Source organism: Nipponia nippon, unplaced genomic scaffold (assembly GCF_047370975.1).
Source record: "Nipponia nippon isolate SJK-2023a ecotype South Korea unplaced genomic scaffold, ASM4737097v1 scaffold_1, whole genome shotgun sequence".
NCBI classification, from domain to species: domain Eukaryota; kingdom Metazoa; phylum Chordata; class Aves; order Pelecaniformes; family Threskiornithidae; genus Nipponia; species Nipponia nippon.
In genome coordinates this window covers 125,162,604-125,175,977 of record NW_028262290.1, presented here as the reverse complement: position 1 = coordinate 125,175,977, position 13,374 = coordinate 125,162,604, and the positions used below count along the sequence as shown (strand labels likewise).

At 37.5% G+C, this 13,374-nt stretch overlaps 1 protein-coding gene across 24 annotated transcripts in view; it reads right to left on the bottom strand.

The window, feature by feature from the left end:
* Positions 1-13,374, bottom strand: part of THRB (thyroid hormone receptor beta) — a 174,909-nt gene that overhangs the window by 32,184 nt on the left and 129,351 nt on the right. The window contains exon 1 of one of the 24 annotated variants that reach the window (XM_087771145.1): positions 5,929-6,376. The exons of the other annotated variants lie outside the window; for them this stretch is intronic. Within the exon in view, the coding sequence (XP_087627271.1) occupies positions 5,929-6,376 (448 nt within the window). Of the gene's footprint in view, positions 1-5,928; positions 6,377-13,374 lie in introns of those variants that run through there. 24 annotated transcript variants of the gene reach the window in all.

The following is a 13,374-nucleotide window of genomic DNA, read 5'->3' as shown; positions in this document are numbered from 1 at the left end:
ATGAACATGTCAATGCCACTACAACAAAAACTATATAATCTTAAAATTGCGTAATGCACCCCAAACCTCAATACGGTTAGCATACCTTGTTTAATCAGCCATTCTTTTTGATCTAGAAGAAATTATTTTATTTTTAACTTATATTAGCTGCTATTTGTTTTTTTCCTAGGCAAAATATATTTTCTCTTTACAGCACAGCTAAAATATGGTAAAACTTGTGAAGTCAGTAACAAGACGGTATCCCTCTTTAATGTTTGTTCTTGTTATTAGGAAGCAGCATTATTATTGATTTGACAATGAAGTCTTAGTTTTCTTATTTCACTGATTTTAAACAATCTACAGGATTGCCAAAATTACCATGTAGGTTGGCCCTTTTTCATCTAGGATCTTAAGTATACATCTAACAACCTTGATGAACGCACACCTAAATGGTTCTCAGAAGTTCAGCGAAATAGGTAAGACCTGGGCATGACATATGCATATTTCTCCCTATTCGATATTGTTTAATGTTTCAGTCTGATGCAAAGAGCCAACGGAGAAATGTTCTCCCTTCCAACATACAACCGTAACTAACCTATCTAAATAAGAAGCATTGCCAATTAGTATCTAATGTGCAGGCTAACAGAATTCAGGATAAGTGCTTCTGAGGATCTGAGAAGTTAAAATTCATGCTTGGATTTTTATTTTTTCCCCCCTCTAACTATAAAAGAAGCATCTTTAACACACATTTCTTATTAACTTGCTCAGAAAACAATAATACATTTGGTAAGTCAAGATGATCTCTATCAAGATCAATTCTACTGAAGTCAATGAAGTTGCTTCCAAAATGAACTTATTCTGCTAAAACTCTGATAATTTAAACTAACACCTTCCTTCATTAAGAGCACTAATAGTTACCAAAACCCCAGAAATAAAAGACAAATGAACCCTCATTCTCCACACTGGTTTTACCAAAGATCTAACTCAACAAATAGCATTGTGAAATACAATGTGAAAAAGCATACAATAAAAGTTCATTTTCATTTTAGCTGAGGCCCATGATCTAGATTTTGCAAACAGTGATTTTGTCTGTGATATAAAGCATGTCTTAGGCAAGATCTGATTTTTCAAGAATGGATGTTCAGCACTTCATAAAAACACGCCCGTGTTTCCTAAGAAACTCTGGAATAGCCTTTTACACAGAAACCCCCAAACCATACCCAGTTGTATGATCGCTTGCTAATACTGTAGTACATACAAATGTAAACACATACAACCTGCTGAGCTTAATTCTCCATACTCCCCAGAAAGAAACCATTCCACAAGTGCAATACGTGGGTTGTTCGTTTGCCACAAAACGATCTCCTGTACAGCTAACAGGAATTCATGTGAGAGCCTGCACAGAAGTAAGGCTTTATTTGACAGGTTAGCAGAGCAGAATACCCAGATACTTTTACACCACCCAGTAAAGCTCTGGAGAACTAGGCTTTAATTCTTAGTGGGAATTTTTCCCCACGTGGATTTCTTTTGACAGAGGAGTTAAAATTCCTATGAATTTTCTCTTCTCTTGTTCTTTTGCCCCTGATTTGATTTAGGTTTGTTACTGAAAAACTAAACAGAATTGAAACTGTGTGTAGACAGAGCCGTCCCAGCCAGGATGGCACCTGAGGATATGGTATCTCGACGTGGCACAGCCCGTGACTTACTTTCTGTTCCAAACTAAATCCCTCAAACATTTTTTATTTTCTATTGCTACATCAATAATGCTTAGAAATGTGCCATATGCATTACTTTTGCCAGAATTACTCTAATACTGCAAGGAAATTAAATTACACGAAACTGTGAAGAATGAGAAGAAAAATGGATGAGAGCCTTTTCTGACAAAAAAAAGAATGATAAACACGGCCAGGGAATGGAGTTTCCTTACCTGTAATGTGCTAACATTAAAGAGGTTTATAGCACTGTGAATTGTTGTTCCCTTGGAAACATATCCGTTCAAAAAACACTGCAAAGATTTAACATCTCCATTAAAATTGAAATATTCCTAACATATTTTCATTTTAATTTCTTAGGGTCCAATCCTGTAGGTCCCATTCATGTATCACTTTGAACTAAATCATCTGATAAAAGACAGTCAGGTGGTGTCTTTATCAGAAGTCTGAAAGTGGAGTAGAAAATAATATTAACAACATTTCTTTGTCTCGTATTCTGATGTGAATATTAAGAGTCTTTAAATCACGTCATGTTGAACTTTCATTGCCTTCAGCAATGTAGTATCGCACTTGGAATTTTACTAGTTCACAAGTGTCTGATTATGTGAATACATGGAAATTAATCAGTAGCAGAATAAAACCTCCAGTGCGAGCAAACAGGGCACTGGTAATACAGAAACTTTGCAGCAGAAGAGGATCCAAAGTTTGAACCTTTCACAGTCTGAGGCATCAGTTCATTGTATTAAAAAAGACAGAAATTACTTGCTGAACGTGAGTCTTGAATGCCCCAAAGGTTTTGAAATACTCGCCCTGGTGTAAATCAGAAGTGAGCGTAGTGCAGTCAGTGATGTTACACTGGGTGGGCAGAAGTCAGGCCAAGAACGCCTGAAAGGAAGTGTCCGCAGGAGAGACTGCCTTGAACTAGACCATGCAGCTCTTCATCAACTCCTCTTTCAAAAGCTCTGACTAAAACTTTTAATTACGAACAATCGGATGCCCTGCTAAGCTGCACTTCTCTTGTCACTTAACTCAGTCACAAAAACCACCAAAATGAACCCAGAAAAATGTTAAGGCAAGACAGTATTCCTGTGGATGATCCTCCTAATGGAGCACCCCAACCAACCGAGATCCCCGACACACAAAAAAGAAGTGTCGTTCAGCGCAATCCACTCCTGTTGTGTACCTCTGCTACCTGAGTGAGTGTGCGGGTGGGATACTACCTGCAAGAGTCATATTCTCCTGACTGTTTCCAAACTGTGCACCCCTGGTCTAGAGCCCTGGCAATCCGAATGCTGCAGTCAGGGCCCCTACGCACCACTTCTAAAAGATTCGGCAGTGTCAGTATGCGGGAAGTACTGCAGAGCCTTCAAATTACTCAGGGCAGAGTGCTGCTTCTAAAGGACCACACGGAAGGATCTTACGTTGGTTGTGTTCACACTTTATGCATACAGATAAATAAAAATACAGTATTTGGTCAAAAAGTTTTACACATTTGAACATGTAGTGGCAAGAATTAAACATACCTTTCTAAACTCCTAACAGTTGTGTACACTTGTATTATCAGCTCCTAGTTTTATAATGCATATTTTTACATGTTACAAAATAACTGTTATATTTCCTATTTGTAAGTTCCTCATTGCCTGCATTCTCTTGGCCACTTCTGATGAAGGTTATGGGTAAAAAAATATTAGATCACTGCTCTTCAAGGAGAAGGCAAATCTGCACCTTCAGGATTCACACCACATAACACGGAACATATCCCAGACAGTCCCCATCTTTTCATATCATAAAGACAATATACTGAATACTGTAATGGCTTTTGAGCAGAAGCACTGATGCAGCTTTTCCAACACATATCATTTGTCAAATACAGCTATCTCTGTGCCCACATGACAAGCTACCACCTCTCTTTAATGTATATATTTGCACTACCTTATTCATTCACCTTGCACCCTGTGACCAGAGACTCAAAACAGTGCCTCAAAAATATGACTATGCAAACTTATTGTTTGAGGAATCTACATATCAAATTATCACATTGGTTCCAAGCCTCGTGGACAGTAGTATTACAGATTAAACTAAGAAAGAAAACCTCAAGCATCAGAATCCAAAATAATACTGAGCGCTTACAAGAACGGAAAATGACCTGTATATAGTATTTATCTTATTTTGAAAACTCTACTTACGACTAAATCATAAAGTATGTAGAATTATGGAATTCTAGTGCTGTAAAGTTACAATAGCATTTGATGGTTCCTGGAGTATGTCTCAGTGGAATCAAAGACATTAAAATTGTCATTTTGTCTACACTATATTTATTATAGCGAGTGATACAGTTGAGGGAAAAAGGGCTAAAGCTTTCTGGCATAAAATAATTTCTTTGGGTTTGCAACAGATGCAGCAAGCTTTAAACTAACTGCCCCTTGTTTAAACCTGAGGAAGAGTTATTTACACAACAGCACACCTCTTTTCTCAACATGTATTAAGTTAGTTCTTTCTCTAAAACGGCTTCTCACCAAACCTGCTGTACGTCGGTTATGACATGCCACCAAATCCGTATGTGACTCATAAAATGCCAGCGTGATGTGCCTTTTATTGAAACACTTCAGACTCATTAGTCTGTTTGGATAACAAAGAATGTCATAGTTTATATTTAAATGTTCAGATTCACTACAAATTCAGTTCTCCCTGAAAATATTTGACAACTTGAATAAATTTGGTTAAGGAGAATGAAGCTTGCTCTTTCATGATCAAGAATCTTCCAGGGTTCATTCTTGCTTTTTCTTGCACAATTTCCTTGCACTGTTCACTACACATGTAGGTAGCACATGGTCTTGTCAGAAAGCATTTGCTCCTTGAGAGATGTGCCAACAAACTGGCTAACAAAATTCTGGAATAGTGTTTGGCAACTTTTGAGATGGTCTCTGAGCAAATATTGCTAAGAGTAATTATAGACCTGTGACCCAGACAACCCAATTTGTTAAGTCTTCCCATATCTCATAATTGGAAGACCCTGTTAGCAGACATCAGTTAATTACACAGCTTATCTCTTGAGAAAGTAACCGCCAATACTTAAAACATGTACCTTTTCTGAGTCATTCCCTACCCCAACTCCACATGAAAACTTTAAGGTAAAAAGTTCCATTTGTTCAAAAATAAAACCAAGCAGAAAGCTAGCTAATGTAGCTTGACAGAACGTAATTAACAGACTCTTGGTTGGGACTGTCTGGGTTTGGCAGCCTCCCGACAGCCCTTAGTAAGACGTTAAAGCGATCAACACCTGACATCTGTTAGCAAAGAGGCATTCTGAGGTAAAGAGCAACTAAACCTAAAGAAATCAGGTACTTAGACCAGTTTAACTTTTTCATGAGGTGATATCCTTCCTGACACTGTAATCTTTCTTCCTAGAGTGATGCAAGACTTAAGTAAAAGAAAACAACTTATAGTCCCTCCCTCCCAATATGCAGTAATTATTTTTTAGGCAAAGAACAATGAAGAACTATTTATCCCAGTTTAAAGAGGAATAAAAATAACTTAGGCACTACATTTGTGCTAATACCCAAGCAACTGTGATTCTTAAAATGAATTCCTTCAATGCTGCTCTGATATGAACAAAAAAGCTATGTGAAGAAAACGGTTAATTCTCTTGACTGCTGAGGCAAAGAATATTCATAACAAGAAGTTCCATTTATTTGAGTTCTGCATGTGCACTTGCTGGGGCTTTGGGGATGGTTAATAATAAGGAAGAAGAAAAGGCAAACACCACAGTCACAGGTGAGAGGTGAACACCCTGAAAGTAGTAAAAGAATGCTTTAGTTTGTCTTTGCATTTTTAATATATCAAGGATATGCTTTATTTAAGAAGGCCAGGTTCAGAAAAGATTTTTTGATCAGCTTATCAAGACCATAGAGAGACAAATAAATTTTTGAAGGGCTAAAGGAATAGAAATTATTTTATATTAGGTATCGCACATAAAACCCCAGTAAGTACTCATCACATTGTCATCAGACTCTTCACAAAGCTATTAAATTGAATAAAAAGGAATACTAAAAATCACAATTATCCCTGCTGAAAAAAAAAATTAAAAAAATTGGTAACAAGAAAACACCCCCCACATAATAATGCTTTTACCAATGGCTAAAACTCTGACCATAAGCAAAGATATAACAACCCGTTGTTTGTTGTTTTTTTTTTTAATTACCGCATTCGTTGTGCTCTGCAAAATAATGCCAGTTACCTTTACACTTTTTTTCTTCTTTTTGGTATTCCTGGGCACTTGATATGACTTCAAAGTTTGCTTTTGTATGGCCTGGCTGTAAAATTGTGCTAGTCCAAGTTGAAGCATGTCGGCATTGTGAAAACTGCTGTCCATTCCTCTGGATATCATAATTTTTGGAGTGTCTTTTCCTACACAAACAGTTTTTCGCTACACCCACTACATTCCATTTCTGATTTCTGTCAGGAAGGTGAATCAGTCTGTCCCATGACAGGAAGCCATGTCCTGGATGTTTGGCAAATACTGCAGGGCTACGAACTGTTGGCATTGCCAAAATCTTGCTCAGGTGTGGAGTTTTGGAAAGCAAGTGGTTCCCCAGCTCTCCTGATGGCGTGGTATTCCCGTGCATCTCCACTTGACCGCACTGATACGATGCAGAGCCTTTCAGCCATGCCCATTCAGCCACCATAGTTCTCCTTCGGTACAAGTAAATATAAAATTTTCCAGTCCGTGAAGGCTGAGCAAGTAGGCAGATGTATGTGGACAGGCTAACACTAGATGTAACTTTCACAACATCACAACTACAACATGGGCCTCAGGGCAAGTTACCACCAATTTATTGCCGTGCTCATATGATCATTTGAGGTCTTGTAGGTCGAGGCTGGTCGTGAACAATTTTCAGATACTTAAAACACAAAACATCAAGGATTCAGCCTTGTTTGACTTTGCTCTTATCGTAGGCTGACCTGAGGGACACTCTGTTACCTAAGTGTGACATTCTTATGTGGGCATGCTTAGCAGTTCCGCTTGTGCTACCTACTGCCTTTCTCTAGTTGTGGTCACAGTGGAGTATCAGAGACACTAATTTTATCACAGGAGTTTGGACATTTGGGTCCAGTGTAGATAACGAAAATCACTAAAGCTGCATGATTTGATCTAATTAGTCATAATAATTAGGCAAATTTATTTGTTCTTTGATATAGAAGAAGCTGAGATACCACTAGTTGATAAATCTGTAGAACTAAATATAGCCCATTTTCTATTTTTGGGTAGCAAAACTAAATGCTATAGAAATGACACATCAGAGATGATATTCCACATTTAAAGAAATTATTTTATTTTATATGTAACAAAATTCAAATACAAAATAGCTTTCTAACTTGCATATAGAAAACAGCAAATTCCAGACACTCAATGACAGATATCCACTGTGGTTTTAATCATAGTAAGATTCTGCTTTCTTAATCGACCTAAGAGTTAATTTTACATACATTTCACTCAGTAAAATCATTCATATACAAATTAGTAAGTAAGTGCATACTAAGTCAGTAATTTCCTGATAAAAATGACTAAAAATAACTTTAGATTTCAGTTATCAGATCATACTGTTGCTGTTTGTGAAAATTTTGTCTTAAGACTTCTGTTAAGTAGAACATTGCTAATATAGGACATATTCAGAAGACTTAATTATGGTTAGTATGAAATATTGTTATCCTGTACTAATCCCTGACAGTATATATAGCTTTCCTCAATACCTTATTTAATTTTAAATGCAAATGCATACCTTTTTTTCTGCTGGGAGTGTACGCTCACCTGATATTTGAAGTTAAAAGTCTATGCCTTCTACTCACTGTATCTCAGCTGGACATCAATAACATGAATTTGTGTGAGAAACTATCCGGCATCACAGACTTCATGCATAGGGCAGGTAAGTTAACTACGGAATTTGCACTTACCTACTTACTTCTGACTTTACACATCTGCTCTTAGTTCAGACTTGGTTTTCTTAGTAAAATTAAAAACTAACTCTAAATGCAGGTAATATGGCAAGAGAATATCACTTGTAGGAGGATAATCAGATTTAAAATAGAATAGTGAAAGTAACCCAGAAAATACTAGGCAATTTAAAAAAATTAAAAGCACAGAATATAAACCTTTTTTTCATAACTTTAACACTTTTATATCTCCCAGACTTCATAACACATTTAAGCTCAGAGGGAGAGACTGGATTGTTCTGGTAAGGCGCTCTGGGAGCTGCACAGAACTTCCCCGTAAGATCTGAACCGAACTTGGCCACTTCACTCTTCTTGGCACGGAGAAGAACTGTGCACTATAACCCGCCCTTCCACCAGGCTTTGCGTAACCTCAGATAACGCACCCTTCAGTACAAGGCTACTCTCCTCTTCCTTGTCCTCCTTCACATTCTAGTTATCTCCCTGCATGGATAATATTGCACCTTAATGTAAATGCGAGAGTCAGGTATGTGCAATATATATATTAAAAATATAGGCGTTTTTATAATTCACTCATAAATAGATACTTCTATGCTTTGTCGATTTCTTGAGCAGACCACTGACCCCACACAATTCTCGACCTTGTTTAAAAAAGTTATATCCTCAGTTACTCAGTTCTTGCTATTGGTCCTGGAAATGAGATCAGTGATTCACAATCCAGGCTGTTCAATCTTGTTAGGAAAAAATTTCTGTATCTTTTTCCCAAGTTTATCTTTGATACTAAAGGCCATCTTTGCTGTCTTTTAGCCTATAGTATGCAGATTTGCTTTACATTTGATTTTAATTAAAAAATATACACTCGTCGCAATGGTAAAACTTTTCTTCCCCCTGGATTCAGAGAGGACATCACACAAGGCTTACAGATTTTTAAGTTTAGCAAGGGACTCTAAAACCCTCCTTAACTTAAAAAATAAAATTAAAACATATTTTCCAATTTCTGTGTTTGAAAAGCATCTGTGGGATTTTAAAATATGATTCTAGACACATTTAAACTATGAGAAGAAACTAATTCTATTATAGCTTCCATCATCCGGAATTTGCCCAGGCAAAGTTTACAAAGGCTAACCCAACATCAAGCAGCTTTATCCTCTCTTTTCCTTTTAGCTTCCTCTGGAATTTGTCTCACTATTTTGACTCCTATGCTAGCTATAGTTTATTTAATTTTACAAGCTTCCACTTTATTTCACAAATTCCCTTCAGTCAGCAGGGACATTTTACATTGAACTTTTGTTAGATGAGGATTAAGTCGTAAGGAACTACCACTGAGGGGTCTCATATTTTCTCTCCTTTTCTTATACTTCCTATACTGTGGTGCAGCAGATATGTATGTCCTAAATTACCATTCAGGTTATTAAAATGTTAAATTAAAGTTTCACTACAGGACTACGTTATTTATTCTACTCCTTTTGTTTTAGCGTATCTTGCCTGAATTTCTCAAAAGCTTTTTTCTTTTCTTTTTTTTTACTGCAACAGATAATGCAGTTTAAACGTCCTCCATCTGCTCTTGGTTTTGTCAAACCAAAACCCTTGATAAAGGATGATAATATAATTTTTGCCTGAGCTCCCTAATTGTAAGAGAAACATCTCTCTTTCCCTCTAGCTACTGTTAAAATGGCTATAATCAAGGCAGAAAGCAGTACAGCCTACTGGGATGAATCACGACTAAAACCGCAGGCCCTATTTCAGAGTAAAGAGGGACTAATAAGAAGGGCCTAGAGCTCTTCTTGTCAACACAAGTAAAGGAATCATCAAATAATTTCAGAGATATAAAAGCAGCAAATCGTAGCAACAACTGGCATCTGAGCAGTCAACAGTTCAAAAGACTTGCTCAAGTTCCCATCAGAGTATCTTTAAAGGTAAGTTTGTTTTATGGAAGCTGAAAAGTTTTAGTAAATGAAGTGCCCATTGAGCTAAACTAAAAGGACAGGCAAGGAGAATCCCTCAGAAATTGTTTGTTACAGGCCAAGACAAAGACTCCTAATGGGTGATTGTAAAGGTTGGCCTGTTGTCAGATGTGCAGTTAGCTGAATGTCAGTATATAAAGGACTATAAAAAAAAATGGAACAATCAATTTGTTTTCATCTCAGTTATAGGCTTTTTTTCCTACTTCTCTACTAGTATCTGGCAACAGTGGTAAAGGAAGAGATACAAAAAGCCTCTCCCTTCTTCAGTACATCTCAAGAGAACGGAGTCATAACTTGTTTCTTCCAGAAAGCTGGGAGGTGGTAGCCAGCCAGCCAGGACAGCGTTTCTTGCCGGAATGAGCTGTGTACCTATCCCGAACTTTGACCCTGACAAAAACTCAGGGTGCACAGCACAGGACCAAAAAGCACACTGAAAAGACTGCCTGTTCCCTGTGCTCACCACAACAACCCTAGAGGCACTGCATTAAATCCGCCTTGCTGTGCCCTGAGAGCCACATCCATTTTTCCTAGCTCGGGATCTGCCCTGTTACGCCCAAGGCTGGCGTTTGTGTTACCATTATTACCGTTACTGCTTTATACCGCAGTAGCTCTGATTGACAACTGGGTCCGTTGGCGATGAAAGCTGCTGTGTGACCACACAGGCAATCAGTCCCTGCTCCTCAGAGACTACATTGCTCACACTTTTTTGGGGAGCGCAAACATTTCTTTTTCACCCTCAGCAACTGGCTACCACTTAGTTTCGAGGCAAAAGGTAAATCAACAGTTCGGGGATGTCAGAAGACTGCTATTTTTACAGTTACAAAGACACTTTCTCTCACAACAAAAAGTTATTTTACATTCCAAAACTGCTCACAGCCTGTAAGAATTTCAACTTGTAGCTGATCAAAATACTAGCAGTAGGTGAATATATTAGCAGTCTCTGAACTGTCATTAACTTACTTGATTGCAAAACAAAAGATTGACAAAAGCGATTCTTATATAAAGTTCTGCCTCTTCTCATACTCGAAGTTTACTGAAAACAGAGCAGTAAGCGCAACAGCACTTTACAGTGTTTTTTTTTTAAACATTGAAGTATGCAAGCATCTAAGGACATCAAAGTGGGTTGGCTTCAGAGAGATCACCTAAGGCAAAGGTAATCAGGATTAGGACTGAGGGGTGCATAGCAGGTTGATCAAGCAGCCTAGCTTTGTATGCACCCAGTCCAATAACACTAGATGATTTTTACTTAATGACTTAAGAAAAAAAAGCAAGCAAGCTACAATTAAAGGACATCTCCCCAGCAAAATTAAAACCCGATTCATGTTTTGTACAAGCGTTTTGAAGCACACAAAGCAACTATAAGTAAAAGCATGTAAAGTTTTTGTGTGTGTGTGTGCTGGGAATGATCAAACTATCTGTGCCAGACAAGGCTAAGGTTTCATTTCTTCTCGTTAATGTTGCAGTTGGTTCACAGCATTTTATCTTCTTTCCTTTATTTTGCTTCAGCTCTCCTTTCTCCTTTCCCTTCCTTCCCTTTTCTCCCAAATAACACCACAGCATTTTCTTCTTATTCTTCCCTTATCAAACAGGGAAACACTCCACAATTGAGTTTCTCAACTTTTAAACTAGGTTTGTGTGATCCTTGAATAAGCATAAGGATGGAGCACAGCTAATACAGACTGGCCAGAATCTTCTTTATAAACAGGCAAACCCTGCCTTCGTATAATGTGTTACATAAAACCATTGAGAACATGTGATTTCTTTCCTAAATTTTAAAATGTAAAAATAACACGTGACTGTAAGAAAAAATTGTACAATGAGAGAAAGGGACTCTAGCAAGTGGAACTAGTGATGTCTGCTGAAACCACTGGGTGGTTTCCAGTATTTCAGAAACAAGTGTGTATGTGTATGCTTGTGGAAGTAAACAGAGCCAGGATTATTTAATCCAGGACTGTTATAAATATTATATAAATATGTTATAAATATTATATAAATATGTTATAAATATAAATATTATAAAACATTTAAATATTACACTTTAGAATATGGCTTTCAATATAAATTAAATTTCAATATTTTCAAACAATCTTTCGGACAAAGATTACATCATCATGAAAGAAGAGTGTGCAGATATTACAATAAACTTTGTACAGTTTTTAATGTGTAAGAAAAGGTAACATTAAGAAACTTGTGATATACAGTGTAATAGCTTTATCCTTGTTCTTGCTGACAGATATCTTAATGAGCTCCTCAGTGTGAACCAGTGTAATCGCTTTCTAAAAATACACTGAATTTCTATTAACGATTAAAGTAATACTAGACGTGTACTTATCTCATCAAGAAACCAGGCTTGACATTATGCTCAAATTTATAAACATAAGAAAAAAATAATTAGAGGAAAAGAATATCCAGAAGAACAGGACAGCTCATCGGTAAGTTAACCAGAGGCACGTTCTGAGCACAGAGAAGCAAATGGTTCAGGGTTTTGGTATGTAAAGAGCTATCTGAACCCACTCCTTAGAGAAATGAACAGGAGTTGTGTACCCCAGTATGGAATCTTGTGACAGCTACAGATAAAATAAAACTACTGAAAGGAACGAATGACCAAAGCTATATGGGAAAAAGCAGTAAGATACCAGGATAGACAATGGAACTAGAAAGGTGACATTAACCAATAGAGTCACATAGATGCTAAATGCCTCTCATAGTTCTGTACAACACATGGGAGGGAGTTTTTCTAAGAACAAGGTATACCTGAGCACCGCAGCTCTGTTCAAACCACAGGGCTTGCCTGGTTACTGTTCTCCAACAGGAGCCATAAACAGATACCCAGGGAAGAGTAAGAACAAAGCAAGCATATTTGAGAGTTCCCACCAACAGTCTCCCAGTCCCCAGCTACTTGTCAGCCCACGGGATTGCCTATGCCCCTGCAGCCTTACTAAACTGTAGTAATACCCAAGGATCTCTCTTTGCAGTGCAGCCCAGTCTCCTCTTGCGTATACTTCTTGCATTCCCAACACCCTTTGGCAAGGAGTTCCAGTATCTGTCTCCCTTTAATGTGCAGAACCACCTCCCTCATGTTTGTTTTAAACCAAGATTAATTTGATGCCCAACAGACAGCGACCCACCTCTCCAGGACTCATTTTGCAGACTACTGCTTGTGTGAATATGGGAATGTTAATGGATTTTTACTCTCTTCATATTGTGTTAGGTAACTCTTTTAATGCCTGGGAACCTACTAAAATAAAAGTGAGAAGCCAAAACACCATTTCCAGATTATGGATCAAAATACCATTAAACAGATCTTTAAAAACGTGTAAGTTACAGTGAAACCATTTGGGAAATCACTCAAATCACTTCCACAGTTTTGTAAAATCCTGATTCTGAGTACTGCTTTTGTCATGAGCTTTCAAATCAGTTCATATGGTCTTTCCTCAGTCCCACATTAGACTTTCCACCCCTCCCCACTGAGGAATTGACAGTGTATTTGGCCACTGTTTACTAACAGCAAATCCTAGGAATATGTGCATATAATTGAAGCTCTTTGTTTTTTCAGATGATGAAACAGTTCAAGCTATTTTAGTTCTAGAATTGCTTAAAGAGAGACCTGTATCTTGACGTAACACGTACTGTTCAAGGACCAAGGTTTGAGCAATGGCCAGGTAAAAACAGAGGTACTAAAACGAGCAGTCTTGACAAATATATCGTTTGTGAAAGACAAAAAACAACAAATAAACAAATAAAGTTTGCCCAACTTCTTCAGAAAGAAA